This window comes from Rhinoderma darwinii, chromosome 11, assembly GCF_050947455.1.
Source record: "Rhinoderma darwinii isolate aRhiDar2 chromosome 11, aRhiDar2.hap1, whole genome shotgun sequence".
In the NCBI taxonomy this organism is placed as follows: Eukaryota; Metazoa; Chordata; class Amphibia; order Anura; family Rhinodermatidae; genus Rhinoderma; species Rhinoderma darwinii.
In genome coordinates this window covers 86009820-86036141 of record NC_134697.1, presented here as the reverse complement: position 1 = coordinate 86036141, position 26322 = coordinate 86009820, and the positions used below count along the sequence as shown (strand labels likewise).

Here is a 26322-nt window from a genome sequence, read left to right as displayed (position 1 = left end):
CATAATGCCGATAATATGAAGGAGCCGGAACGTAATGGCGGTAATATGAAGGAACAGGGACATGATGGCTGTAATATGAAGGAACAGGGACATAATGCCTGTAATATGAAGAAGGACATAATGCCTGTAATATGAAGAAGAACATAATGCCGGTAATATGAAGGAACAGGGACATAATGCCGGTAATATGAAGGAACAGGCACATAATGCCTGTAATATGAAGGAATAGGGACGTAATGCCGGTAATATGAAGGAACAAGGACATAATGCCGGTAATATGAAGGAACAGGGACATAATGCCGGTAATATGAAGGAACAGGGATGCAATGCCGGTAATATGAAGGAACAGGGATATAATGCCGGTAAAAGGAGGGAAGAGGGACATAATCCCGGTAATATGAAGCAACAGGGACATAATGCCTGGAAGATGAGGGAACAGGGACATAATGCAAGTAATATGAGGAAACAGGGTCATAATGCCGGTCACATGAGAGGACAGGGACATAATGCCGGTAATATGAGGGAACAGGAACATAATGCCGGTCACATGAGAGGACAGGGACATAATGCCTGTAATATGAGGGAACAGGAACATTATGCCGGTCACATGAGAGGACAGGGACATAATGCCGGTAATTCGGGAACGATACGGATGTAATAAAGACGTGTTACATGTTTGTACGTCACCACCTTTATACTGGAGATTGGTAGCGGACGTTGGAATTGTGCGTTTCACGGTATCGTTGGATGGAGAAGAATCAGCCCGTGCAGCCCGCAGATAACAAGCCCCTAATGCAGCAGCAGCTCTGCGCTATCACACCCGGGAATGTCCCCCCATATCCTGCAGCACGGAGGAGCGGCTGCACGGACTGAACGACTCTTCTAGACATGGGAGACCAGCGGGAATAAAGACATGTGCACGAATAAGCACAAGATGGAGGCGGCAGCTCTGTTGTATACTTGGTGGGGGCTCTTAGAAGAGCCTTTGGGTTCTTACTGCAGGGACGGGGCACATTACTTGGAGCCTAATGAGAAGAATCCGCCGCTGCTGCTTTATTCCTGCTCCATTCGAGTTCAGGCGGGAGATGTTCCTATTGGTAGAGACGGAGGAGGGGGCGTGGTGTTATCTGCTTGTCTATAGAAATATTCTACTTCCTCATTGGCTACAGTGTCTGGCGCTGAATACAAGTTTTAGATGCGGCCAATCAGAGAAGAAGCCCTCTGCTCCATCTGGGTATAAGAAGTGACGGTCGGAGCGCAGCCGTTAGATTTGATCAGATAATAGAGATGTCTGGAAGAGGAAAGCAAGGAGGCAAAGTGCGGGCTAAAGCCAAGACCCGCTCATCCCGGGCAGGACTTCAGTTCCCTGTCGGTCGTGTGCACAGACTTCTCCGCAAGGGCAACTACGCTCAGAGGGTCGGCGCCGGCGCTCCGGTATACATGGCAGCTGTACTTGAATATCTGACCGCTGAGATCCTGGAACTGGCCGGAAATGCCGCCCGGGACAACAAGAAGACTCGAATCATCCCCCGTCACCTGCAGCTGGCCGTGCGCAATGACGAAGAACTCAACAAACTGCTGGGTGGTGTGACCATCGCTCAGGGAGGCGTCCTGCCCAACATCCAGGCCGTTCTGCTGCCCAAGAAGACCGAGAGCAGCAAAAGCGCCAAGAGCAAGTGAGCGCCGCTTATCCCACATTTAACCACAAAGGCTCTTTTACGAGCCGCCCACATGGTCCTTAGAACAGAGCTCACCGCTGATCTCCGATATGTAAACTTTCTGCGCCAGATAAGTGGCTCTGATTGTACAGAGCACTAGCCAGCAGGATGGGGCGACAACCTCCATTATGAGTTCATATACCGCTGGGCTAAACATTGAAGAGGAAGCCGTAGGGAGGTTGGGGGGTGCAGAACTGCTGCGTTACTCATGACCTTTACATTCACTATTGCCTCGTGTAGATGGTGGCGCTGTCCTCATTGGTCCAGGTGAAGACGACTCTGGTGTCTTGAGTGTATGTCGTGTAATTGTAATACAGGTGATGCAGACTGAAGTGTGTTCTCTATCAAGTTATTGTAGTACAGGCGGAGCAGACTGGTGTCTTCTCTGTGCTGGTTTATTGTAGAAGAGTAGCAGCAGACTTTAGTAATTGTAATACAAGTGGAACAGCCTCCACTTCAGGGGTCTCAAACTCGGCCGGGTAAGTGGGCCACATATATGAATAAATAGAAGTTGACGGGCTGCATTTCAGCAATCAAGTGTCGCTAAGCGTTTGGCAGACACACAAATGTCATGATTGGGCAGCCCCTTTTAAGATGGTGCCACAGAGTCCTCTGTAGATACTGCCACAGAGCCCTCTAAAGATGCTGCCACAGTGCCCTCTGTAGATACTGCCACAGTGCCATCTGTAGATACTGCCACAGTGCCATCTGTAGATAATGCCACACACCCCTAGATGCTGCCACGGTGCCCTCTGTAGATGCTGCCACGGTGCCCTCTGTAGATGCTGCCACGGTGCCCTCTGTAGATGCTGCCACGGTGCCCTCGGTAGATGCTGCCACAGTGCCTTATATGGACAGTGATGTCAGGGGCTTGCCCAGAGCAGGAGTCCCAGAGCAGAGTCGATTCTAGCAATCTGCCTGGGACTCCAGCTGTGCTCTTGACATCACTGTCCTTATGTGGACAGCGATGTCAGGGGATTCCACAGAGTCCCAGAGCAGAGCCTATACTAGCGCTCTGCCAGGGACTCCGCTCTGGGAAAGACCATGACAACACTGTCCATATATGGACAGCGATGTCAGGGATTTCCACAGAATCCCGGAGTAGAGCTTATACTAGCGCTCTGCCAAGGACTCCGCTCTGTGGAAGACCCTGACAACACTGTCCATATATGGACAGCGATGTCAGGGAATTCCACAGAGTCCCGGAGCAGAGCCTGTATTAGCGGCTCTGTGTCCCGCGGGCCGAGTGCTTGAGACCCCTGCTCTAGTTCTAGTCTTTTCCGGCTCATTGTAGTAAAATAGGAGCATTCTGGTGTCTTGTCTGTGCTGGGTAATTTGAATACAGGTGGAGCAGACTATGGTGTCTTGTCTGTGCCTGGTCATACTATTACGAAAGGAGCAGTCGCTGGTGTCTTTCCTGTGCTGGGTTATTGTAATACAGGTGGAGCAGATTCTAGCGTACTGTATGTGCTGGGACTTGGGTTCTTGTAATACAGGTGGAGCAGACTATAGTGTCTTGTCTGTTACAGTACACTAGAATCTGTTCCATCTGTATTACATCAATACGTATGTGCTGGGTTTTATGAATACAGGTGAAGTAGACTCTAGTGTCTATTCTGTGCGGGGTTATTGTATTACATCTGAAGCAAACTATAGTTGCTCGTCTGTGCCGGGTTATTGTATTACAGGTGGAGCAAACTATAGTTGCTAGTCTGTTCTGGTTTATTGTAATACAGGTGGAGCAAACGTTGTTGTTTCTTTTTTTTGGTGCAAGGTTATTGTAGCCACAAACTCTAGTGTGTTTAGTCGTTATTGTAATTGCCTGGTTATTGGAGGAGCAGTCTCTGGTCACGCTGTAATAGAACAGGGACATAATGCGGTAATACGGTAATACGGTAATAACGCGGCGTCCTGAAAGTGTTCCTGGAGAACGTCATCCGTGACGCCGTCACCTACACCGAGCACGCTAAGAGGAAGACCGTCACCGCTATGGACGTGGTGTACGCACTCAAACGCCAGGGCCGCACTCTCTACGGCTTCGGAGGTTAATTCCGCTCCTGCTCAGCTCCATCTTACACAACACAAAGGCTCTTCTCAGAGCCGCCACATCATCTATAGATCAGCTATGATGTCTGCTGGTGACCGCTCGTGTATAATCTGAGCAGCGATCTTCTACTTCTATATACACGGGGGTAGGGGCTTCAGTATCACGTCGGTCTTCCAGTGAGGTGCCGGATATGTGGACTGCAGTGTGTCCTCTAATAGCGTCCTAGAAGAAGCTGACTGAATTCCGTCTTAGACCAGGGAATGTTAATCTGAAGGGAAAGAGTGCCTTAGTGCTATGCTTGCTGCCGAGTGATCCTCCGGCAGGAAAACACATCCTCGTAGCGGCGCTGCCGGACGCCGTTTGTGCCGATGCCTGCATGTACAGGAGTGGCAGAAACACCGCTGAATATCCGCACGAGCAGTGGATCAAACAGCTGACTTGCTGTGTTGCTGCTTCGGCGTCCAGCTTGCTGCTGGGCAACGTGCTTTCCGCAATCCTTGGAGAGAGGGCCAGTGTTTTCTTAGCTGCTGTCACTGCTACTAATGTTACGAGATTCTTACAACAAACAATAAATCTGTTACTGGGACCAACTTTGACACACGTATCGGCTCGTATTGCTTCGTATCTCATTCTGCCGGACGGCTGGGATTAATAAGGCTGCTGGTAATAAATCTGTTAACCTCTAGTAGTAATAATGAATCAGTCTGCTGTCCCTATATAGGACTCACTTTATTACAGTAACGCGTGCAGTTTCTTGCAGAGCAACATTTAATGAGACGCATTGAATGAATGAAAAAGGACAAACTGATGCAGCTGATACGGCATTTTTCAAGAGCAAAAACCAATGTTGGAGGGGCCGTGTTTTCCAAGCTGCTCTCATTGCTACAAATGTTACGAGATTTTCAAAACAAACTACCAATTTGTAGCACCAAGTTCCACATAAGTATCGACTTGCATTGTCTTGTATGTCACTTTGCCAGACTTGCTTGTATAATCGAGCTGCTGGCAATATAATGACAGGAAACAGAAAGCACCTATTTCTACTTCGTACTAACACTAAAGCTGTTCGTTGTCTATACTTAGGACTCACTTCATCACACGAACGCATGAAGTTGGGTGAAGGAACAGGGACATAATGGCGGTAATATGTAGCAACAAGGACATAATGCCGGTAATAAGAAGGAACAGGCACATAATGCTGGTAAGATGAGGGAACAGGGAAATAATGCCTGTAATTTGAAGGAACGGACATAATGCCTGTAATATGAAGGAGCAGGGACGTAATGCCTGTTATATGAAGGAACAGGGAGGTAATGCCTGTAAAATGAAGGAACAGGGAGGTAATGCCTGTAAAATGAAGGAACAGGCAAATAATGCCTGTAATATGTAGGAACAGGGACGTAATGCCGGTAATATGATGGAACAGGGACATAATGCCGATAATATAAAGGAGCCGGGGCGTAATGCCGGTAATATGCAGAAACAGGGTCGTAATGCCGGTAATATGAAGGAACAGGGACGTAACGCCAATAATATGAAGGAATAGAGATATAATGCCGGTAAGATGAAGGGACAGGCACATAATGCCGGTAATATGAAAGAACAAGGACATAATGTTGGTAATATGAAGGAACAGGGAAATAATAACGGTAATACGAATGAACAGGGACATAAACCAGTAAGATGAGGGAACAGGGACATATTGCCGGTAAGATGTGGGAACAGGGACAAAATGCCGGTAAGATGAGGGAACAGGGACGTAATGCCGGTAATATGAAGGAACAGGGATATAATGCCGCTAAAATGAAGGGACAGGCACATAATGCCGGTAATATGAAAGAACAAGGACATAATGTTGGTAATATGAAGGAACAGGGAAATAATAACGGTAATACGAAGGAACAGGGACATAAACAGTAAGATGAGGGAACAGGGACATATTGCCAGTAAGATGTGGGAACAGGGACAAAATGCCGGTAAGATGAGGAAACAGGGACGTAATGCCGCTAATATGAAGGAACAGGGACATAATGCCGGTAAGATGAAGGGACAGGCACATAATGCCGGTAATATGAAAGAACAAGGACATTATGCCGGTAAGATGAAGGAACAGGTACATAATGCCGGTAAGATGAGGGAACAGGGACGTAATGCCGATAATATGAAGGAGCCGGGACGTAATGCCGATAATATGAAGGAATAGAGATATAATGCCGTTTAGATGAAGGAACAGGCACATAATGCCGGTTCAGATGAGGGAACAGGGACATAATGCCGGTAAGATGAAGGAACACTGACATAATGCCTGTAATATCAAGGAACAAGGACATAATGCCGGTAATATGAAGGAACAGGGACAAAATGCCTGTAATATGAATGAACTGGGACATAATGTTGGTAAGATGTGGGAACAGGGACAAAATGCCGGTAAGATGAGGGAACAGGGACGTAATGCCGGTAATATGAAGGAACAGGGACATAATGCCTGGTAGATGAGGGAACAGGGACATAAAGCCTGTAATATGAAGGAACAGGGACATAAAGCCTGTAATATGAGGGAACAGGGACATAAAGCCTGTAATATGAAGGAACAGGGACATAAAGCCTGTAATATGAAGGAACAGGGACAAAATGCCTGTAATATGAAGGAACAGGTACATAATGACTCGAAGATGAGGGAACAGGGACATAATGCCTGTAATATGAAGGAACAGGGAAATGAAGCCTGTAATATGAAGGATCAGGGACATAATGCCTGTAATATGAGGGAACAGGCGCATTATGCCGGTAATATGAAGGAACAGGGACATAATGCCTGTAATAGGAAGTAACAGGGACATAATGCCGGTAATATGATGGAACAAGGACATAATGCCTGTAATATGAGGGAACAGGGACATAAAGCCGGTAATATGAAGGAACAGGGACATGTCCCTGTTTCCTCATCATACAGGCATTATATCCCTGTTCCTTCATATTACCGGCTTTATGTCCCTGTTCTCTCATATTACAGACATTATATTACCGGCATTATGTCCCAGTACCCTTCTTGAATACAGGTGGAGCAGACTATAGTGTCTTGTATGTGCCTGGTCATTCTATTACTTAAGGAGCAGTCTCTGGTTTCTTTCCTGTGCTGGGTTATTGTAATACAGGTGGAGCAGATTCTAGCGTACTGCATGTGCTGGGACTTGGTTTCTTGTAATACAGGTGGAGCGTACTCTAATGTCTTGTCTGTTACAGTACACTAGAATCTGTTCCATCTGTATTACATCAATACGTATGTGCTGGGTTTTATGAATACAGGTGAAGTAGACTCTGGTGTCTATTCTGTACCGGGTTATTGTATTACAGGTGAAGCAAACTATAGTTGCTTGTCTTTTCCGGATTATTATCATACAGGTGGAGCAGACTATAGCTTCTTGTCTGTGCCGGGTTATTGTATTACAGGTGAAGTATACTATAGTTGCTTGTCTGTTCCGGGTTATTGTAATACAGGTGGAGCAGACTATAGTTTATGGTCTGTGCCGGGTTATTGTACTACTGGAGAAGTAACCTCTGGTGTCCTGTCTGTGCTGGGTTATTGTAATACAGGAGGAGCACTCTGGTGTCCTGTCTGTGCTGGGTTATTGTAATACAGGAGGAGCACTCTGTGGTGTCCTGTCTGTGCTGGGTTATTGTAATACAGGTGGAGCAGACTATAGTTTATGGTCTGTGCCGGGTTATTGTACTACTGGAGAAGTAACCTCTGGTGTCCTGTCTGTGCTGGGTTATTGTAATATAGGGGGAGCACTCTGGTGTCCTGTCTGTGCTGGGTTATTGTAATACATGAGGAGCACTCTGTGGTGTCCTGTCTGTGCTGGGTTATTGTAATACAGGTAAATAAGACTCTGGTGTCTGGTCTGTCCTGGTTAAGCAGGTGAAGCAGGCACAGATGTTTTTTTTTTTTTTTTCTTTGCTGGGTTACAGGATTATTGTAATAAAGATGGAGCAGACTACGGTGTCTTGTCTTTTGCCGGCTTAATGTAGCACGAGAGGAACACACAGTGTCTGTTCCCTCCTCTGTGCCATGTTATTGTTATACAGGTGGAGAAGCCTCTAGTGTCCTGTCTGTGTCCGGGTAATGTACTGCTGGAGGAGCAGGTTCTGGAGTCTGGCCTGTGTCAGGTTATTTTAGTAAAGGAGGAGCAGACTTGTGTCTTTTCTGTGCTGGGAAATTGTAATACAGGTGGAGCAGACGCTGGTGTCCTGCCTGTGACGAGTTATTGTAACATAAGTAGAGCAAACTCTGGTGTTTCCTCTGTGCTGGGTTATTGTAACACAGGTGGAGCAGTTTCTGGTGTCTCCTCTGGGCCAACTTACAGTAAGACCAGGCGGAAGACACTCCGACATCTTGTCTGTGCCGGGTTACCCTTCTGGGCTCTCTGCAGCTCCAGGTCGCCCCTGCATCGGACAATCAGCTTCCCACACGTTAGACATTGTGGTAAAGAACCCTGTGATAATGACAAGTGCCGGGAATACAGGGAACGAGCTCCCGCAAACACATTTATCTTGTCCGATCACAGCGATGTGCAGATCGGCAGGACTATGGCAGAGATCCCGGGGCCTCCTCCCGGCTCCTTCCCAGCATCTCTGCCAATGAAGGCTAGAAATGAGTAGGGGGAATGTCAGGGAGGGGGAAGTCACGTAGAGTGCCCGCTCCCCTGGCCGCTTCTAGTCGGTAAAGGGCTCTTATCCCGGGCAGGGAAGCACAAGGGGAAAGCGGAGCTTCACTCCTGTCAGATGAGGAAAGGGAGGACATGTGATCAGTGTCAGCCAATAGACGCTCAGGACAATCGCAGCCAATCACCGAGCAGCCGCTGTACATATAAGAGGCCCCAGCTCCGTCCTCAGTGTTTCCCTCGCAGGATTATTGTTTTAGTGTAGTCCTGTGTTATACGATGGCAGAGACCGCACCAGCCGCCGCTGTCCCTCTCACCGAGCCTGCCGCCAAATCCAAAAAGCAGCCGAAAAAAACTGCAGCAGGGGGCGCCAAGAAAATAAAAAAACCCTCCGGTCCCAGCGTGTCCGAGCTCATTGTGAAAGCCGTGTCCGCTTCCAAAGAGCGCAGTGGGGTGTCTCTGGCCGCCCTGAAGAAGGCTCTGGCTGCTGGAGGATACGATGTAGACAAGAAAAACAGCCGCCTGAAGATGGCGCTCAAAACTCTGGTGACCAAGGAAACCCTGCTCCAGGTGAAAGGCAGCGGCGCCTCCGGCTCCTTCAAGCTCAACAAGAAGCAGCTGGAGACTAAGGACAAAGCGGTCAAGAAGCCGGCGGCTGCTGCCAAATCCCCGAAGAAGACTCCGGCCAAGAGCCTGACAAAGGCCAAGAGGCCTGCCGCTGCCAAGAAGGTGGCGAAGAGCCCCAAGAAGCCAAAACCTGCCCCTAAGAAAATAACAAAGAGCCCAGCAAAGAAGGCGGCCAAGCCCAAAGCTGCCAAGAGTCCGGCTAAGAAAGCGCCCAAAGCTACCAAGAGTCCGGCTAAGAAAGCTGCCAAGAGTCCGGCAAAGAAAGCGCCCAAAGCTGCCAAGAGTCCGGCAAAGAAAGCTGCCAAGAGTCCGGCAAAGAAAGCGCCCAAAGCTGCCAAGAGTCCGGCTAAGAAAGCGTCTAAATCCAGGAAGACCGTAGCGAAGAAATAACCGAGAGACGCCCGTTTCTTGTACCACAAAGGCTCTTTTCAGAGCCACCACCTTCTCCCCGGCAGAGCTGTATGATGACTGGCCGCTATTTCCTCCGGTGCAGACAGCAGCGCGATCCTGAGATAAAGGAGGCGCCATCATCGCGTGTGCACTGAGGAGCTTCATGTCCCTGTTACTCTATGACAAGTGTCATTTCTGGTCATTGCGCTGGACGCCATAGCTGCTGTATCCGGACCTCCACAGTGTCCGTCCCGTCACTATGGTGTAACATCCAGGCAGAGTTTATCAGGTCACAGCCCACCACGTGTAATGTGTGAATAAGGACCGGGGCAGCCATAGACTTGTAGCTCTGGATGCGGGGCACAGTGTCCTGTGTAAGGATGGGGTGGGGGATTGTCCCTTTGTGTGATCTATAAAACCACTGCAGCGGCGGATGATGAGGAAGTAGTCTCTTATATAACGCTGTGTACGTGATCTGCGGACATGGAAATACAGTGAGCTGTTACTGATGACAACTATTTCGCAGAGAGCAGGAGAAATGACCCCTGCTGTAAAAGCTGCGTGTGGACGACATGTAAACCGGTATCCGCCTCTTCGGAGCGGTGATTGGTCGCGAATATCACATTTGCTTTGTCGGGCGCTTAATTTTTATGAACAAGCCAATAGAATGTAGGGGTGTGCCTTTCATGGACCAATGAGGACACGCTCAAGTGTATAAATTCTCTGCTCTGTCCTCTTTCGTATCAGTCTACAAGTGTGCACTTTGTTGTAGAGCTATGGCCAGAACAAAGCAGACTGCGCGTAAATCCACCGGCGGGAAAGCGCCCCGCAAGCAGCTGGCTACTAAAGCTGCACGGAAGAGCGCTCCCGCTACCGGCGGAGTAAAGAAGCCTCATCGTTACCGCCCGGGCACAGTCGCTCTCCGTGAAATCCGCCGCTACCAGAAGTCCACCGAGCTTCTTATTCGTAAACTGCCCTTCCAGCGCCTGGTGCGAGAGATCGCTCAGGACTTCAAGACCGATCTGCGCTTCCAGAGCTCAGCAGTCATGGCTCTGCAGGAGGCCAGCGAGGCTTATCTGGTCGGACTGTTTGAGGATACCAACCTGTGCGCCATCCATGCGAAGAGGGTCACCATCATGCCCAAAGACATTCAACTGGCCCGCAGGATCCGTGGGGAGAGGGCTTAGGTCTGAACCCGGCAACGACTACAACACAAAGGCTCTTTTCAGAGCCACCAAATCCTCCCTCAAACGAGCTGAATCCTTTTCCTCCGTTATTCTACCGGGACGCTGGTTTCTCGGTGCTCTGCTATTAATATGTGGAGATGCTATGTTAACCCTTTCAGAGTTTAGTTAGCGCCATTTACACTCTATAAACAGTCCCCGTCTCTAGCACTCACGTTATCCGGCCCTTTCAGCAGTCCTGTCAAGTGTTATGCCGGATGTCTGCGCTGTATTCATCACCTCCCTCTCCGGCTGTATCGTAGCGATAACCCGCCCCACTCCTCACTGATGACCGGACATCGCTTTTCCTATAATAATCGCCGCTGCTGCTGCTAGGAATGACGCCGTTATGTGCAGCTAATGATCCACCACTGACCAGTGTGTGCGGAGTCCTTGTTCCCTACTCCTTGTAAAGGCAAACCAGGCGCAGCGTGTAGGGTGGGGGAGCAGGTATCCTCCGCCCGGTGTGAACACAAGCGCAGGGGAATTATACTCTTCTGTGAGGTCATGATCATCGGGTGTAGTCCTGGTCACCGTTGTAAATCAGAGATCTAAACCTATTACCACTGCCCGAGTCCTCTCCTCCCTATTCATTCTATAAAACCGTTGTGGTGCTGGTGGCCTGAGGGGTGAACTGCGTACACACAAATCCTGAACCTGACGGCAGATGAAGAGCGGCCGCCATACTAATCCAAGACGTCACGCTTGTTTCCCTTAACATTACTCTTTAGATTTAGGGCATATAGAGATTACACAGCAGTCGCGCTAGAAGCGGGAAAAGAGCGGCCGGTATTGTAAAATGAGCGTGAAATTCAAAATCTGAGTTAAGCCAATCAACGGGAGGGGGAGGGATTGGTAATGTGAATTTGCTGAGAGACACGCCCCCCCGGAAGTGAAGTGATTAACAGTTCTCCCTCTGGTCCACCCAAGGTCTATATAAAGACGCGCCCCGCGGTTGTCGGTACAATAGTTCTCTTTAGCACCAGCTTACAGGATGTCTGGTCGTGGTAAAGGAGGAAAAGGACTCGGAAAGGGCGGTGCCAAGCGTCACAGGAAGGTGCTCCGTGATAACATCCAGGGCATCACCAAGCCTGCAATCCGCCGTCTAGCTCGCAGGGGAGGCGTCAAACGCATATCCGGTCTCATATATGAAGAGACTCGCGGCGTCCTGAAGGTTTTCCTGGAGAACGTCATCCGTGACGCCGTCACCTACACCGAGCACGCTAAGAGGAAGACCGTCACCGCTATGGACGTGGTGTACGCGCTCAAACGCCAGGGCCGCACTCTCTACGGCTTCGGAGGTTAATTCCGCTCCTGCTCAGCTCCATCTTACACAACACAAAGGCTCTTCTCAGAGCCGCCACATCCTCTATAGATCAGCTATGATGTCTGCTGGTGACCGCTCGTGTATAATCTGAGCAGCGACCGTCTACTTCTATATATACGGGGGTAGGGGCTTCAGTATCACGTCCGTCTTCCAGTGAGGTGCCGGATATGTGGACTGCAGTGTGTCCCCTAATAGCGTCCTAGAAGCAGCTGACTGAATTCCGTCTTAGACCAGGGAATGTTAATCTGAAGGGAAAGAGTGCCTTAGTGCTATACTTGCTGCCGAGTGATCCTCCGGCAGGAAAACACATCCTCGTAGCGGCGCTGCCGGACGCCGTTTGTGCCGATGCCTGCATGTACACGAGTGGCAGAAACTCACCGCTGAATATCCGCACGAGCAGTGGATCAAACAGCTGACTTGCGGTGTTGCTTCTTCGGCGTCCAGCTTGCTGCTGGGCAACGTGCTTTCCGCAATCCTTGGAGAGAGGGCCAGTGTTTTCTTAGCTGCTGTCACTGCTACTAATGTTACCAGATTCTTACAACAAACCATAAGTCTGTTACTGGGACCAACTTTGACACACGTATCGGCTCGTATTGCTTCGTATCTCATTCTGCCGGACGGCTAGGATTAATAAGGCTGCTGGCAATAAATCTAGTAACCTCTAGTAGTAATAATGAATCTGTCTGCTGTCCCTATATAGGACTCACTTTATTACAGTAACGCGTGCAGTTTCTTGCAGAGCAACATTTAGTGAGACGCATTCAATGAATGAAAAAGGACAAACTGATGCAGCTGATACAGCATTTTACAAGAGCAAAACCCAATGTTGGAGGGGCCGTGTTTTCCAAGCTGCTCTCATTGCTACAAATGTTACGAGATTTTCAAAACAAACTACCAATTTGTAGCACCAAGTTCCACATAAGTATCGACTTGCATTGTCTTGTATGTCACTTTGCCAGACTGCTGGTATAATCGAGCTGCTGGCAATATAATGACAGGAAACAGAATGCACCTATTTCTACTTCGTACTAACACTGTTCGTTGTCTATACTTAGGACTCACCTCATCCCACTAACGCATGAAGTTGCTGCAGAGTAACATTTACTGAGACGCATTCAGAGAATGAAAAGTACAAATTGATGCAGCTCTATTCAGAAGTAAAATCTAATATCAGAGCTCCAATAGTGCGGTACTTGAGGGAGACGAACATTACAGCCCAGTTTGTCCCCTTTATGCCCCCACTTTTGATATTTGATTTATGTACCTTTCCCTTTTATTCCCCTTCATCTACGTTAAGTCACAATGCTGAATGGGATTTGTTCATTAAATGGGGTGTTCTCTACACAGGGACCGTTCACCCCTTCCCTGTTAGGTAGAATATACCTCTCTAACATCGTTGTTTTATTGATCTATAATTTTTCTTAATACAAGAGATCCTTTGATCCGTGCGCTTCTTGCCCTTCTCTTCCCCTCCCTTTTTCATTTGTTCACATTTAGTTGGTGGTGTACACCAGGGCAGAATTAGAAGCTAAGAGTCCTTGAGAGGAATGGTTTGTTAGGGTATGTTCACACGAGGGCATCCGTTACGGCTGAAATTACGGGGATGTTTCAGCCTGAAAACATCCCCGTAATTTCAGCCGTACCGGCATGTGCAGGCGCTTGAACGCCGCGTCCATTACGGCCGTAATTAGCGCTGCTATTCATTGGAGTCAATGAATAACGGCTCCAATTACGGCCAAAGAAGTGACAGGTCACTTCTTTGACGCGGGCGTCTATTTACGCGCCGTCATTTGACAGTGGCGCGTAAATATACGCCTCGTGTGAACAGACAAACGTCTGCCCATTGCTTTCAATGGGCAGATGTTTGTCAGCGCTATTGAGGCGCTATTTTCAGACGTAATTCGGGGCAAAAACGCCCGAATTACGTCCGTAAATAGGCCGTGTGAACATACCCTTACCCTTATAGCGTCTCCTGTGTATATAAAGCATTGCCGCAGACCCCTCGTAGGACTTCTCCTTTGTAGTTTAGGAACTGCTCTTATCGGTACATGACGCGGGGATGGAATCTTCGTCTAAACACCTGGGATGATGGTGGTTATACTCCAGGAGGACCGAATTGTGACAACGCTCTTGAGACTGGAAGATAGAATTTAAGACACTATGTAGTCGGGGGCGAGTTGTAGATTATGAACATGAATCACTGGAGTAGTTGTACTATTAATGTGTCCTGTACAGTATAGTTAGTGCACCAATGAGGACAGCGCCATCATCTGCACGAGGCAGTAGTGAATGTGTAGGTCATAAGTAACGCAGTTCTACACCCACCAACCCTACGGCTTCCTCTTCAATGTTTATCCCAGCGGTATATGAACTCATAATGGAGGTTGTCGCCCCCTCCTGCTGGCTAGTTCTCTGCACAAGCAGAGCCACTTATCTGGCGCAGAACGTTTACATATCGGTGATCAACGGTGAGAGCTCTGTTCTAAGGACCATGTGGGCGGCTCTTAGGAACAGTGTCACCAAAATTTTTTTTTTTCATGTCAGTTTTATGTTAGTGTTTTATTAAAAACGTTTTTATTTATTTGTGTGTTTGTGTGTTACTTTTTTCTATTTTTTCACTTTTTCTTCCCTATGGGGGCTGCCATTTTTTTTTCCATTTCTGTATGTGTCGATTAACGACACATACAGACATGGAATACGGCAGCCACAGTCCCATAGGGACTGCGAACGGGGCCCGTCCCATCCACTTCTGTGTACGCCGTCTGTGTGGGAACGGCGCATGCGTCGCTCCCACACAGTCCAATTTGAAATGCGCGCCGTCCGGCGCCATTTTCCTGTGGACCGGAAGTCGCGGCCGGACAGTAAGATTACTACTTTCGGTCGCGGCTTCCGGACTTGTGCACTTGGACCAGCGGCAGCGGACGGGCCGGAGGGAGCCGCCGCGGCAGGAGCAGGTAAGAGATTTCTATGTATGTTCGTGTTTGTGTGTGTTTACTACTGTATGTAAACCTACTACACTGTGTGTTAGCTAAAAAAATGGTGACACACAGTGTAGGAGGTTAGACCGTTCAATCCCCTCGTTTATCCCGGCACTAGCCAGGATAAAGGAGGGGGGGATTCTCAGAGCTCACTAGAGCGAGTGCTTTTTTCCCCAATTTTGCAGCAAAAAGCAATGTGGTTGCTTTACCACATGCAATCCTGCAATTTTGGGAATAGCTCCATCTAGTGACCAGTGCTGGGAAATATTATAAATTCGAATCTAATTTATAATATTTCCTGACTCGTGAAAAAAATAAAAAAAATTTGAACAATGTTTAATCACCTACACACTAAATGTTTAACTAAAAAAAAAAATACATGTTTTGCTGGCAACACATTCCCTTTAAAAGAGCCTTTGTGGTTAAATGTGGATAAGCGGCGCTCACTTGCTCTTGGCGCTTTTGCTGCTCTCGGTCTTCTTGGGCAGCAGAACGGCCTGGATGTTGGGCAGGACGCCTCCCTGAGCGATGGTCACACCACCCAGCAGTTTGTTGAGTTCCTCGTCATTGCGCACGGCCAGCTGCAGGTGACGGGGGATGATTCGTGTCTTCTTGTTGTCCCGGGCGGCATTTCCGGCCAGTTCCAGGATCTCAGCGGTCAGATATTCAAGCACAGCTGCCATGTATACCGGAGCGCCGGCGCCGACCCAATGAGCGTAGTTGCCCTTGCGGAGAAGTCTGTGCACACGACCGACAGGGAACTGAAGTCCGGCCCGGGATGAGCGGGTCTTGGCTTTAGCCCGCACTTTGCCTCCTTGCTTTCCTCTTCCAGACATCTCTATTATCTGATCAAATCTAACGGTTGTGCTCCGACCGTCACTTCTTATACCCGGATGGAGTAGAGGGCTTCTTCTCTGATTGGCCGCATCTAAAACTGATATTCAACGCCAGACACTGTAGCCAATGAGAAAGTAGAATATTTCTATAGACTCGCAGATAACACCACGCCCCTTCCTCCGTCTCTACCAATAGGAACATCTCCCGCCTGAACTCGAATGGAGCAGAAATAAAGCAGCAGCGGCGGATTCTTCTCATTAGGCTCCAAGTAATGTGCCCCGTCCCTGCAGTAAGAACCCAAAGGCTCTTCTAAGAGCCCCCACCAAGTATACAATAGAGCTGCCGCCTCCATCTTGTGCTTATTCGTGCACATGTCTTTATTCCCGCTGGTCTCCCATGTCTAGAAGAGTCGTTCAGTCCGTGCAGCCGCTCCTTCATGCTGCAGGATATGGGGGGACATTCCCGGGTGTGATAGCGCAGAGCTGCTGCTGCATTAGGGGCTTGTTATCTGCGGGCTGCACGGGCTGATTCTTCTCTATCCAACGATACCGTGAAACGCACAATTCCAACGTCCGCTACCAATCTCCAGTATAAAGGTGGTGACGTACAAACATGTAACACGTCTTTATTACATCCGTATCGTTCCCTAATTACCGGCATTATGTTCCTGTTCCCTCATATTACCGGCATTATGTCCCTGTCCTCTCATGTGACCGGCATTATGTCCCTGTTCCTTCATATTACCGGCATTATGTCCCTGTTCCCTCATCTTCGAGGCATTATGTTCCTGTTCCTTCATATTACCGGCATTATATCCCTGTTCCCTCATCTTCCAGGCATTATGTCCCTATTGCTTCATATTACCTGCATTATGTCCTTGTTCCTTCATATTACCGGCATTACGTCCCTATTCCTTCATATTACAGGCATTATGTGCCTGTTCCTTCATATTACCGGCATTATGTCCCTGTTCCTTCATATTACTGGCATTATATCCCTGTTCCTTCATCTTCCAGGCATTATGTCCCTGTTGCTTCATATTACCGGGATTATGTCCCTGTTCCTTCATATTACCTGCATTATGTCCTTGTTCCTTCATATTACCGGCATTACGTCCCTATTCCTTCATATTACAGGCATTATGTCCCTGTTCCTTCATATTACCGGCATTATGTCCCTGTTCTTTCATATTACCGGCATTATGTCCCTGTTCCTGCATATTACCGGCATTATGTCCTTGTTCCTTCATATTACAGGCATTATGTCCATGTTCCTTCATCTTACCGGCATTATGTCCCTGTTCCTTCATATTACCGGCATTATGTCCCTGTTCCTTCATATTACCGGCATTACGTCCCTGTTCCTTCATATTACAGGCATTATGTCCCTGTTCCTTCATATTACCGGCATTATATCCCTGTTCCTTCATATTACGGTCTTTATGTCCATGTTCCTTCATATTACAGGCATTATGTCCCTGTTCCCTCATCTGAACCGGCATTACGTCCCTGTTCCTTCATATTACAGGCATTATGTCCCTGTTCCTTCATCTTACCGGCATTATGTCCCTGTTCCTTCATATTACAGGCATTATGTCCCTGTTCCCTCATCTGAACCGGCATTATGTGCCTGTTCCTTAATCTTACCGGCATTATATCTCTATTCCTTCATATTACCGGCATTACGTCCCTGTTTCTTCATATTACCGGCATTACGTCCCGGCTCCTTCATATTATCGGCATTACGTCCCTGTTCCCTCATCTTACCGGCATTTTGTCCCTGTTCCCTCATCTTACCGGCATTATGTCCCTGTTCCTTCATCTTACCGACATTATCTCCTTGTACTTTCATATTACCGGCATTATGTCCCTGTTCCCTCAACTTACCGGCATTATGTCCCTGTTCCTTCATATTATCGGCATTACGTCCCTGTTCCTTCATATTAGAGGCATCATGTCCCTGTTCCTTCATATTACAGGCATTATGTCCCTGTTCCATCATATTACCGGCATTATGTCCCTGTTCCTTCATATTACAGGCATTATGTTCCTGTTCCCTCATATTATAGGCATTATGTCCCTGTTCCATCATATTACCGGCATTATGTCCCTGTTCCTTCATATTACAGGCATTATGTTCCTGTTCCTTCATATTATAGGCATTATGTCCCTGTTCCCTCATATTACCGGCATTACGTCCCTGTTCCTTCATATTACAGGCATTATGTTCCTGTGCCTTTATATTACCATCATTATGTCCCTGTTCCTTCATATTACCGGCATTATGTCCCTGTTCCTTCATATTACATGCATTATGTCCCTGTTCCCTCATCTTACCAGCATTACTTGCCTCTTCCTTCATATTACCGGCATTATGTCCCTGTTCCTTCATATTACAGGCATTATGTCCCTGTTCCTTTATATTACAGGCTTTATGTCCCTGTTCCTTCATATTACAGGCATTATGTCCCTGTTCCTTCATATTACAGGCATTATGTCCCTGTTCCCTCATCTTCGAGGCATTATGTCCCTGTTCCTTCATATTACCGGCTTTATGTCCCTGTTCCTTCATATTACAGGCTTTATGTCCCTGTTCCCTCATCTACCAGGCATTATGTCCCTGTTCCATCATCTGAACCGGCATTATGTGCCTGTCCCTTCATCTTACCAGCATTATGTCCCTGTTCCTTCATATTATCGGCATTACGTCCCTGTTAATTCATATTACCGGAATTACGTCCCTGTTCCCTCATCTTACCGGCAATATGTCCCTGTTCCCTCATCTTACTGGCATTATGTCCCTGTTCATTCGTATTACCGGCATTATTTCCCTGTTCCTTCATATTACCAACATTATGTCCCTGTTCCTTCATATTACAGGCATTTTGTCCCTGTTCCTTCATATTACCGGCATCATGTCCTTGTTTCTTCATATTATCGGCATTATGTCTCTGTTCCCTCATCTGAACCGGTATTATGTCCTTGTTCCTTCATATTATCGGCATTACGTCCCTGTTCCTTCATATTACCGGCATTATGTCCCTGTTCCTTCATATTACCGGCATTATGTACCTGTTCCTTCATCTTACCGACATTATGTCCTTGTTCTTTCATATTACCGGCATTATGTCCCTGTTCCCTCAACTTACCGGCATTATGTCCATGTTCCTTCATATTATCGGCATTACCTCCCTTTTCATTCATATAACAGGCATTACGTCCCTGTTCCTTCATATGACAGGCATTATGTCCCTGGTCCTTCATATTACAGGCATTATGTCCCTGTTCCTTCGTATTACAGGCATTATGTCCCTGTTCCCTCATCTTACCAGCATTATGTGCCTGTTCCTTCCTATTACCGGCATTACGTCCCTGTTTCTTCATATTACCGGCATTACGTCCCGGCTCCTTCATATTATCGGCATTACGTCCCTGTTCCCTCATCTTACCGGCATTTTGTCCCTGTTCCCTCATCTTACCGGCATTATGTCCCTGTTCCTTCATCTTACCGACATTATCTCCTTGTACTTTCATATTACCGGCATTATGTCCCTGTTCCCTCAACTTACCGGCATTATGTCCCTGTTCCTTCATATTATCGGCATTACTTCCCTGTTCCTTCATATTATAGGCATTATTTCCCTGTTCCTTCATATTACCGGCATTACGTCCCTGTTCCTTCATATTACAGGCATTATGTCCCTGTACCTTCATATTACAGGCATTATGTCCCTGTTCCTTCATATTACAGGCATTATGTCCCTGTTCCATCATATTACCGGCATTATGTCCCTGTTCCTTCATATTACAGGCATTATGTTCCTGTTCCCTCATATTATAGGCATTATGTCCCTGTTCCTTCATATTACAGGCATTATGTTCATGTTCCTTCATATTATAGGCATTATGTCCCTGTTCCCTCATATTACCGGCATTACGTCCCTGTTCCTTCATATTACCGGCATTATGTCCCTGTTCCTTCATACTACATGCATTATGTCCCTGTTCCCTCATCTTACCAGCATTATGTGCCTCTTCCGTCATATTACCGGCATTATGTCCCTGTTCCTTCATAATACAGGCATTATGTCCCTGTTCCCTCATCTTACCGGCATTTTGTCCCTGTTCCCTCATCTTACCGGCATTATGTCCCTGTTCCTTCATCTTACCGACATTATCTCCTTGTACTTTCATATTACTGGCATTATGTCCCTGTTCCCTCAACTTACCGGCATTATGTCCCTGTTCCTTCATATTATCGGCATTACTTCCCTGTTCCTTCATATTATAGGCATTATGTCCATGTTCCTTCATATTACAGGCATTATGTCCCTGTTCCATCATATTACCGGCATTATGTCCCTGTTCCTTCATATTACAGGCATTATGTCCCTCTTCCTTCATATTACTGGCATTATGTCCCGTATAGGAGGGCACAGGGACATAATGCCGGTAATATGTCACTGTTCCCTCATCTTCGAGGCATTATATCCCTGTTCCTTCATATTACCGGCATTATATCCCTATTCCTTCATATCACAGGCATTTTGTCCCTGTTCCTTCATATTAACGACATTATGTCCTTGTTCTTTCATATTTCCATTATTATGTCCCTGTTCCTTCATCTTACCGGCATTATGTCCCTGTTCCCTCATCTGAACCGGCATTATGTGCCTGTTCCTTCATCTTACCGGCATTAAATCTCTATTCCTTCATATTACCGGCATTACGTCCCTGTTTCTTAATATTACCGGCATTAAGTCCCGGCTCCTTAATATTATCGGCATTACGTCCCTGTTCCCTCATCTTACCGGCATTATCTCCTTGTACTTTCATATTACAGGCATTATGTCCCTGTTCCCTCAACTTACCGGCATTATGTCCCTGTTCCTTCATATTATCGGCATTACTTCTCTGTTCCTTCATATAACAGGCATTACGTCCCTGTTCCTTCATATTACAGGCATTATGTCCCTGTTCCTTCATATTACAGGCATTATGTCCCTGTTCCTTCATATTACAGGCATTATGTCCCTGTTCCATCATATTACCGGGATTATGTCCCTGTTCCTTCATATTACAGGCATTATGTTCCTGTTCCTTCATGTTATAGGCATTATGTCCCTGTTCCATCATATTACCGGCATTATGTAACTGTTCCTTCAAATTACCGGCATTATGTCCCTGTTCCTTCATATTACAGGCATTATATCCCTGTTCCCTCATCTTCGAGGCATTACGTCCCTGTTCCTTCATATTACCGGCATTATTTCCCTGTTCCATCATATTACCGGCATTATGTCCCTGTTCCTTCATATTACAGGCATTATGTCCCTGTTCCTTCATATTACTGGCATTATCTCCCGTGTAGGAGGGCACAGGGACATAATGCTGGTAATATGTCCCTGTTCCCTCATCTTCGAGGCATTATGTCCCTGTTCCTTCATATTACAGGCATTATATCCCTGTTCCTTCATATCACAGGCATTTTGTCCCTGTTCCTTCATATTAACGACATTATGTCCTTGTTCTTTCATATTTCCGGCATTATGTCCCTGTTCCTTCATCTTACCGGCATTAAATCTCTATTCCTTCATATTACAGGCATTATGTCCCTGTTCCTTCATATTATCGGCATTACGTCCCTGTTCCTTCATATTACAGGCATTATGTCCCTGTTCCTTCATCTTACCGGCATTATGTCCCTGTTCCCTCACCTGAACCGGCATTATGTGCCTGTTCCTTAATCTTACCGGCATTATATCTCTATTCCTTCATATTACCGGCATTACGTCCCTGTTTCTTCATATTACCGGCATTACGTCCCGGCTCCTTCGTATTATTGGCATTACGTCCCTGTTCCCTCATCTTACCGGAATTTTGTCCCTGTTCCCTCATCTTACCGGCATTATGTCCCTGTTCCTTCATCTTACCGACATTATCTACTTGTACTTTCATATTATCGGCATTATGTCCCTGTTCTCTCAACTTACCGGCATTATGTCCCTGTTCCTTCATATTATCGGCATTACTTCCCTGTTCCTTCATATTACATTCATTATGTTCCTGTTCCTTCATATTATAGGCATTATGTCCCTGTTCCCTCATATTACCGGCATTACGTCCCTGTTCCTTCATATTACAGGCATTATATCCCTGTGCCTTTATATTACCATCATTATGTCCCTGTTCCTTCATATTACCGGCATTATGTCCCTGTTCCTTCATATTACATGCATTATGTCCCTGTTCCCTCATCTTACCAGCATTATGTGCCTCTTCCTTCATATTACCGGCATTATGTCCCTGTTCCTTCATAATACAGGCATTATGTCCCTGTTCCTTCATATTGCAGGCTTTATGTCCCTGTTCCTTCATATTACAGGCATTATGTCCCTGTTCCTTCATATTACAGGCATTATGTCCCTGTTCCCTCATCTTCGAGGCATTATGTCCCTGTTCCTTCATATTACAGGCATTATGTCCCTGTTCCTTCATATTACAGGCATTATGTCCCTGTTCCCTCACCGTCGAGGCATTATGTCCATGTTCCTTCATATTACAGGCATTATGTCCCTGTTCCATCATATTACCGGCATTATGTCCCTGTTCCTTCATATTACAGGCATTATGTCCCTGTTCCTTCATATTACAGGCATTATGTCCCTGTTCCTTAATCTTACCGGCATTATATCTCTATTCCTTCATATTATCGGCATTACGTCCCTGTTCCTTCATATTACCGGCATTACGTCCCTGTTTCTTAATATTACCGGCATTAAGTCCCGGCTCCTTAATATTATCGGCATTACGTCCCTGTTCCCTCATCTTACCGGCATTATCTCCTTGTGCTTTCATATTACAGGCATTATGTCCCTGTTACCTCAACTTACCGGCATTATGTCCCTGTTCCTTCATATTATCGGCATTACTTCCCTGTTCCTTCATATAACAGGCATTACGTCCCTGTTCCTTCATATTGCAGGCACTATGTCCCTGTTCCTTCATATTACAGGCATTATGTCCCTGTTCCTTCATATTACAGGCATTATGTCCCTGTTCCATCATATTACTGGCATTATGTCCCTGTTCCTTCATATTACAGGCATTATGTTCCTGTTCCTTCATGTTATAGGCATTATGTCCCTGTTCCATCATATTACCGGCATTATGTCCCTGTTCCTTCATATTACAGGCATTATGTCCCTGTTCCTTCATATTACAGGCATTATGTCCCTGTTCCCTCATCTTCGAGGCATTACGTCCCTGTTCCTTCATATTACAGGCTTTATGTCCCTGTTCCTTTATATTACAGGCATTATTTCCCTGTTCCATCATATTACCGGCATTATGTCCCTGTTCCTTCATATTACAGGCATTATGTCCCTGTTCCTTCATATTACTTGCATTATGTCCCGTGTAGGAGGGCACAGAGACAAAATGCCGGTAATATGTCCCTGTTCCCTCATCTTTGAGGCATTATGTCCCTGTTCCTTCATATTACAGGCATTATGTCCCTGTTCCTTCATCTTACCGCCATTATGTCCCTGTTCCCTCATCTGAACCGGCATTATGTGCCTGTTCCTTAATCTTACCGGCATTATATCTCTATTCCTTCATATTACCGGCATTACGTCCCTGTTTCTTCATATTACCGGCATTACGTCCCGGCTCCTTCATATTATCGGCATTACGTCCCTGTTCCCTCATCTTACCGGCATTTTGTCCCTGTTCCTTCATAATACAGGCATTATGTCCCTGTTCCTTCATATTACAGGCATTATGTCCCTGTTCCTTCATATTACAGGCATTATGTCCCTGTTCCTTCATATTACAGGCATTATGTCCCTGTTCCCTCATCTTACCGCCATTATGTCCCTGTTCCTTCATATTACAGGCATTATGTCCCTGTTCCCTCATCTTCGAGGCATTATGTCCATGTTCCTTCATATTACAGGCATTATGTCCCTGTTCCATCTTATTACCGGCATTATGTCCCTGTTCCTTCATATTACAGGCATTATGTCCCTGTTCATTCATATTACTGGCATTATGTCCCGTGTAGGAGGGCACAGGGACATAATGCCGGTAATATGTCCCTGTTCCCTCATCTTCGAGGCATTATATCCCTGTTCCTTCATATCACAGGCATTTTGTCCCTGTTCCTTCATATTAACGACATTATGTCCTTGTTCTTTCATATTTCCGGTATTATGTCCCTGTTCCTTCATATTACTGGCATTATCTCCCGTGTAGGAGGGCACAGGGACATAATGCCGGTAATATGTCCCTGTTCCCTCATCTTCGAGGCATTTTGTCCCTGTTCCTTCATATTACAGGCATTATGTCCCTGTTCCTTCATCTTACCGGCATTATGTCCCTGTTCCCTCATCTGAACCGGCATTATGTGCCTGTTCCTTAATCTTACCGGCATTATATCTCTATTCCTTCATATTACCGGCATTATGTCCCTGTTCCTTCATCTTACCGACATTATCTCCTTGTACTTTCATATTACCAGCATTATGTCCCTGTTCCCTCAACTTACCGGCATTATGTCCCTGTTCCTTCATATTATCGGCATTACTTCCCTGTTCCTTCATATTACAGGCATTATGTCCCTGTTCCATCATATTACCGGCATTATGTCCCTGTTCCTTCATATTACAGGCATTATGTTCCTGTTCCCTCATATTATAGGCATTATGTCCCTGTTCCATCATATTACCGGCATTATGTCCCTGTTCCTTCATATTACAGGCATTATGTTCCTGTTCCTTCATATTATAGGCATTATGTCCCTGTTCCCTCATATTACCGGCATTACGTCCCTGTTCCTTCATATTACAGGCATTATATCCCTGTGCCTTTATATTACCATCATTATGTCCCTGTTCCTTCATATTACCGGCATTATGTCCCTGTTCCTTCATATTACATGCATTATGTCCCTGTTCCCTCATCTTACCAGCATTATGTGCCTCTTCCTTCATATTACCGGCATTATGTCCCTGTTCCTTCATAATACAGGCATTATGTCCCTGTTCCTTCATATTACAGGCATTATGTCCCTGTTCCTTCATATTACAGGCATTATGTCCCTGTTCCATTATATTACCGGCATTATGTCCCTGTTCCTTCATATTACAGGCATTATTTCCCTGTTCCATCATATTACCGGCATTATGTCCCTGTTCCTTCATATTACAGCCATTATGTCCCTGTTCCTTCATATTACTTGCATTATGTCCCGTGTAGGAGGGCACAGGGACATAATTCCGGTAATATGTCCCTGTTCCCTCATATTACAGGCATTATGTCCCTGTTCCTTCATATTACAGGCATTATGCCCCTGTTCCTTCATCTTACCGGCATTATGTCCCTGTTCCCTCATCTGAACCGGCATTATGTGCCTGTTCCTTAATCTTACCGGCATTATATCTCTATTCCTTCATATTACCGCCATTACGTCCCTGTTTCTTCATATTACCGGCATTACGTCCCGGCTCCTTCATATTATCGGCATTACGTCCCTGTTCCCACAACTTACCGGCATTTTGTCCCTGTTCCCTCATCTTACCGGCATTATGTCCCTGTTCCTTCATCTTACCGACATTATCTCCTTGTACTTTCATATTACCGGCATTATGTCCCTGTTCCCTCAACTTACCGGCATTATGTCCCTGTTCCTTCATATTACCGGCATTACGTCCCTGTTCCTTCATATTACAGGCATTATGTCCCTGTTCCTTCATATTACAGGCATTATGTCCCTGTTCCATCATATTACCGGCATTATGTCCCTGTTCCTTCATATTACAGGCATTATGTCCCTGTTCCTTCATATTACTGGCATTATGTCCCGTGTAGGAGGGCACAGGGACATAATGCCGGTAATATGTCCCTGTTCCCTCATCTTCGAGGCATTATATCCCTGTTCCTTCATATTACCGGCATTATATCCCTGTTCCTTCATATCACAGGCATTTTGTCCCTGTTCCCTCATCTTACCTGCATTATCTCCTTGTACTTTCATATTACAGGCATTATGTCCCTGTTCCCTCAACTTACCGGCATTATGTCCCTGTTCCTTCATATTATCGGCATTACTTCCCTGTTCCTTCATATAACAGGCATTACGTCCCTGTTCCTTCATATTACAGGCATTATGTCCCTGTTCCTTCATATTACAGGCATTATGTCCCTGTTCCTTCATATTACAGGCATTATGTCCCTGTTCCATCATATTACCGGCATTATGTCCATGTTCCTTCATATTACAGCCATTATGTTCCTGTTCCTTCATGTTATAGGCATTATGTCCCTGTTCCATCATATTACCGGAATTATGTCCCTGTTCCTTCATATTACAGGCATTATGTCCCTGTTCCTTCATATTACCAACATTATGTCCCTGTTCCTTCATATTACAGGCATTTTGTCCCTGTTCCTTCATATTACCGGCATTATGTCCCTGTTCCTACATATTACCAACATTATGTCCCTGTTCCTTCA

General features: G+C 46.4%; 5 protein-coding genes across 5 annotated transcripts; 4 read left to right on the top strand and 1 right to left on the bottom strand.

Annotated features, from left to right (window-relative positions):
- The first annotated feature begins 1287 nt into the window (after positions 1–1287).
- On the top strand, positions 1288–1791 carry LOC142663768 (histone H2A type 1-like). The gene has a single exon (XM_075842601.1). It carries the CDS (start codon positions 1288–1290, stop codon positions 1678–1680), a length of 393 nt encoding a protein of 130 aa, XP_075698716.1. The 3' UTR covers positions 1681–1791.
- A 6889-nt stretch (positions 1792–8680) lies between these two features.
- Positions 8681–9460, top strand: LOC142663749 (histone H1.01-like). The gene has a single exon (XM_075842572.1). The coding sequence runs from the start codon at positions 8706–8708 to the stop codon at positions 9441–9443; it is 738 nt and encodes a 245-aa protein (XP_075698687.1). The 5' UTR covers positions 8681–8705; the 3' UTR covers positions 9444–9460.
- Positions 9461–10219: 759 nt separating this feature from the next.
- LOC142662977 (histone H3) lies at positions 10220–10630 on the top strand. The gene has a single exon (XM_075841269.1). It carries the CDS (start codon positions 10220–10222, stop codon positions 10628–10630), a length of 411 nt encoding a protein of 136 aa, XP_075697384.1.
- Positions 10631–11653: 1023 nt separating this feature from the next.
- On the top strand, positions 11654–11972 carry LOC142663788 (histone H4). Its single transcript, XM_075842623.1, has one exon. The coding sequence runs from the start codon at positions 11661–11663 to the stop codon at positions 11970–11972; it is 312 nt and encodes a 103-aa protein (XP_075698738.1). The 5' UTR covers positions 11654–11660.
- A 3442-nt stretch (positions 11973–15414) lies between these two features.
- On the bottom strand, positions 15415–15807 carry LOC142662976 (histone H2A type 1-like). The gene has a single exon (XM_075841268.1). It carries the CDS (start codon positions 15805–15807, stop codon positions 15415–15417), a length of 393 nt encoding a protein of 130 aa, XP_075697383.1.
- Between the last annotated feature and the right edge of the window lie 10515 nt (positions 15808–26322).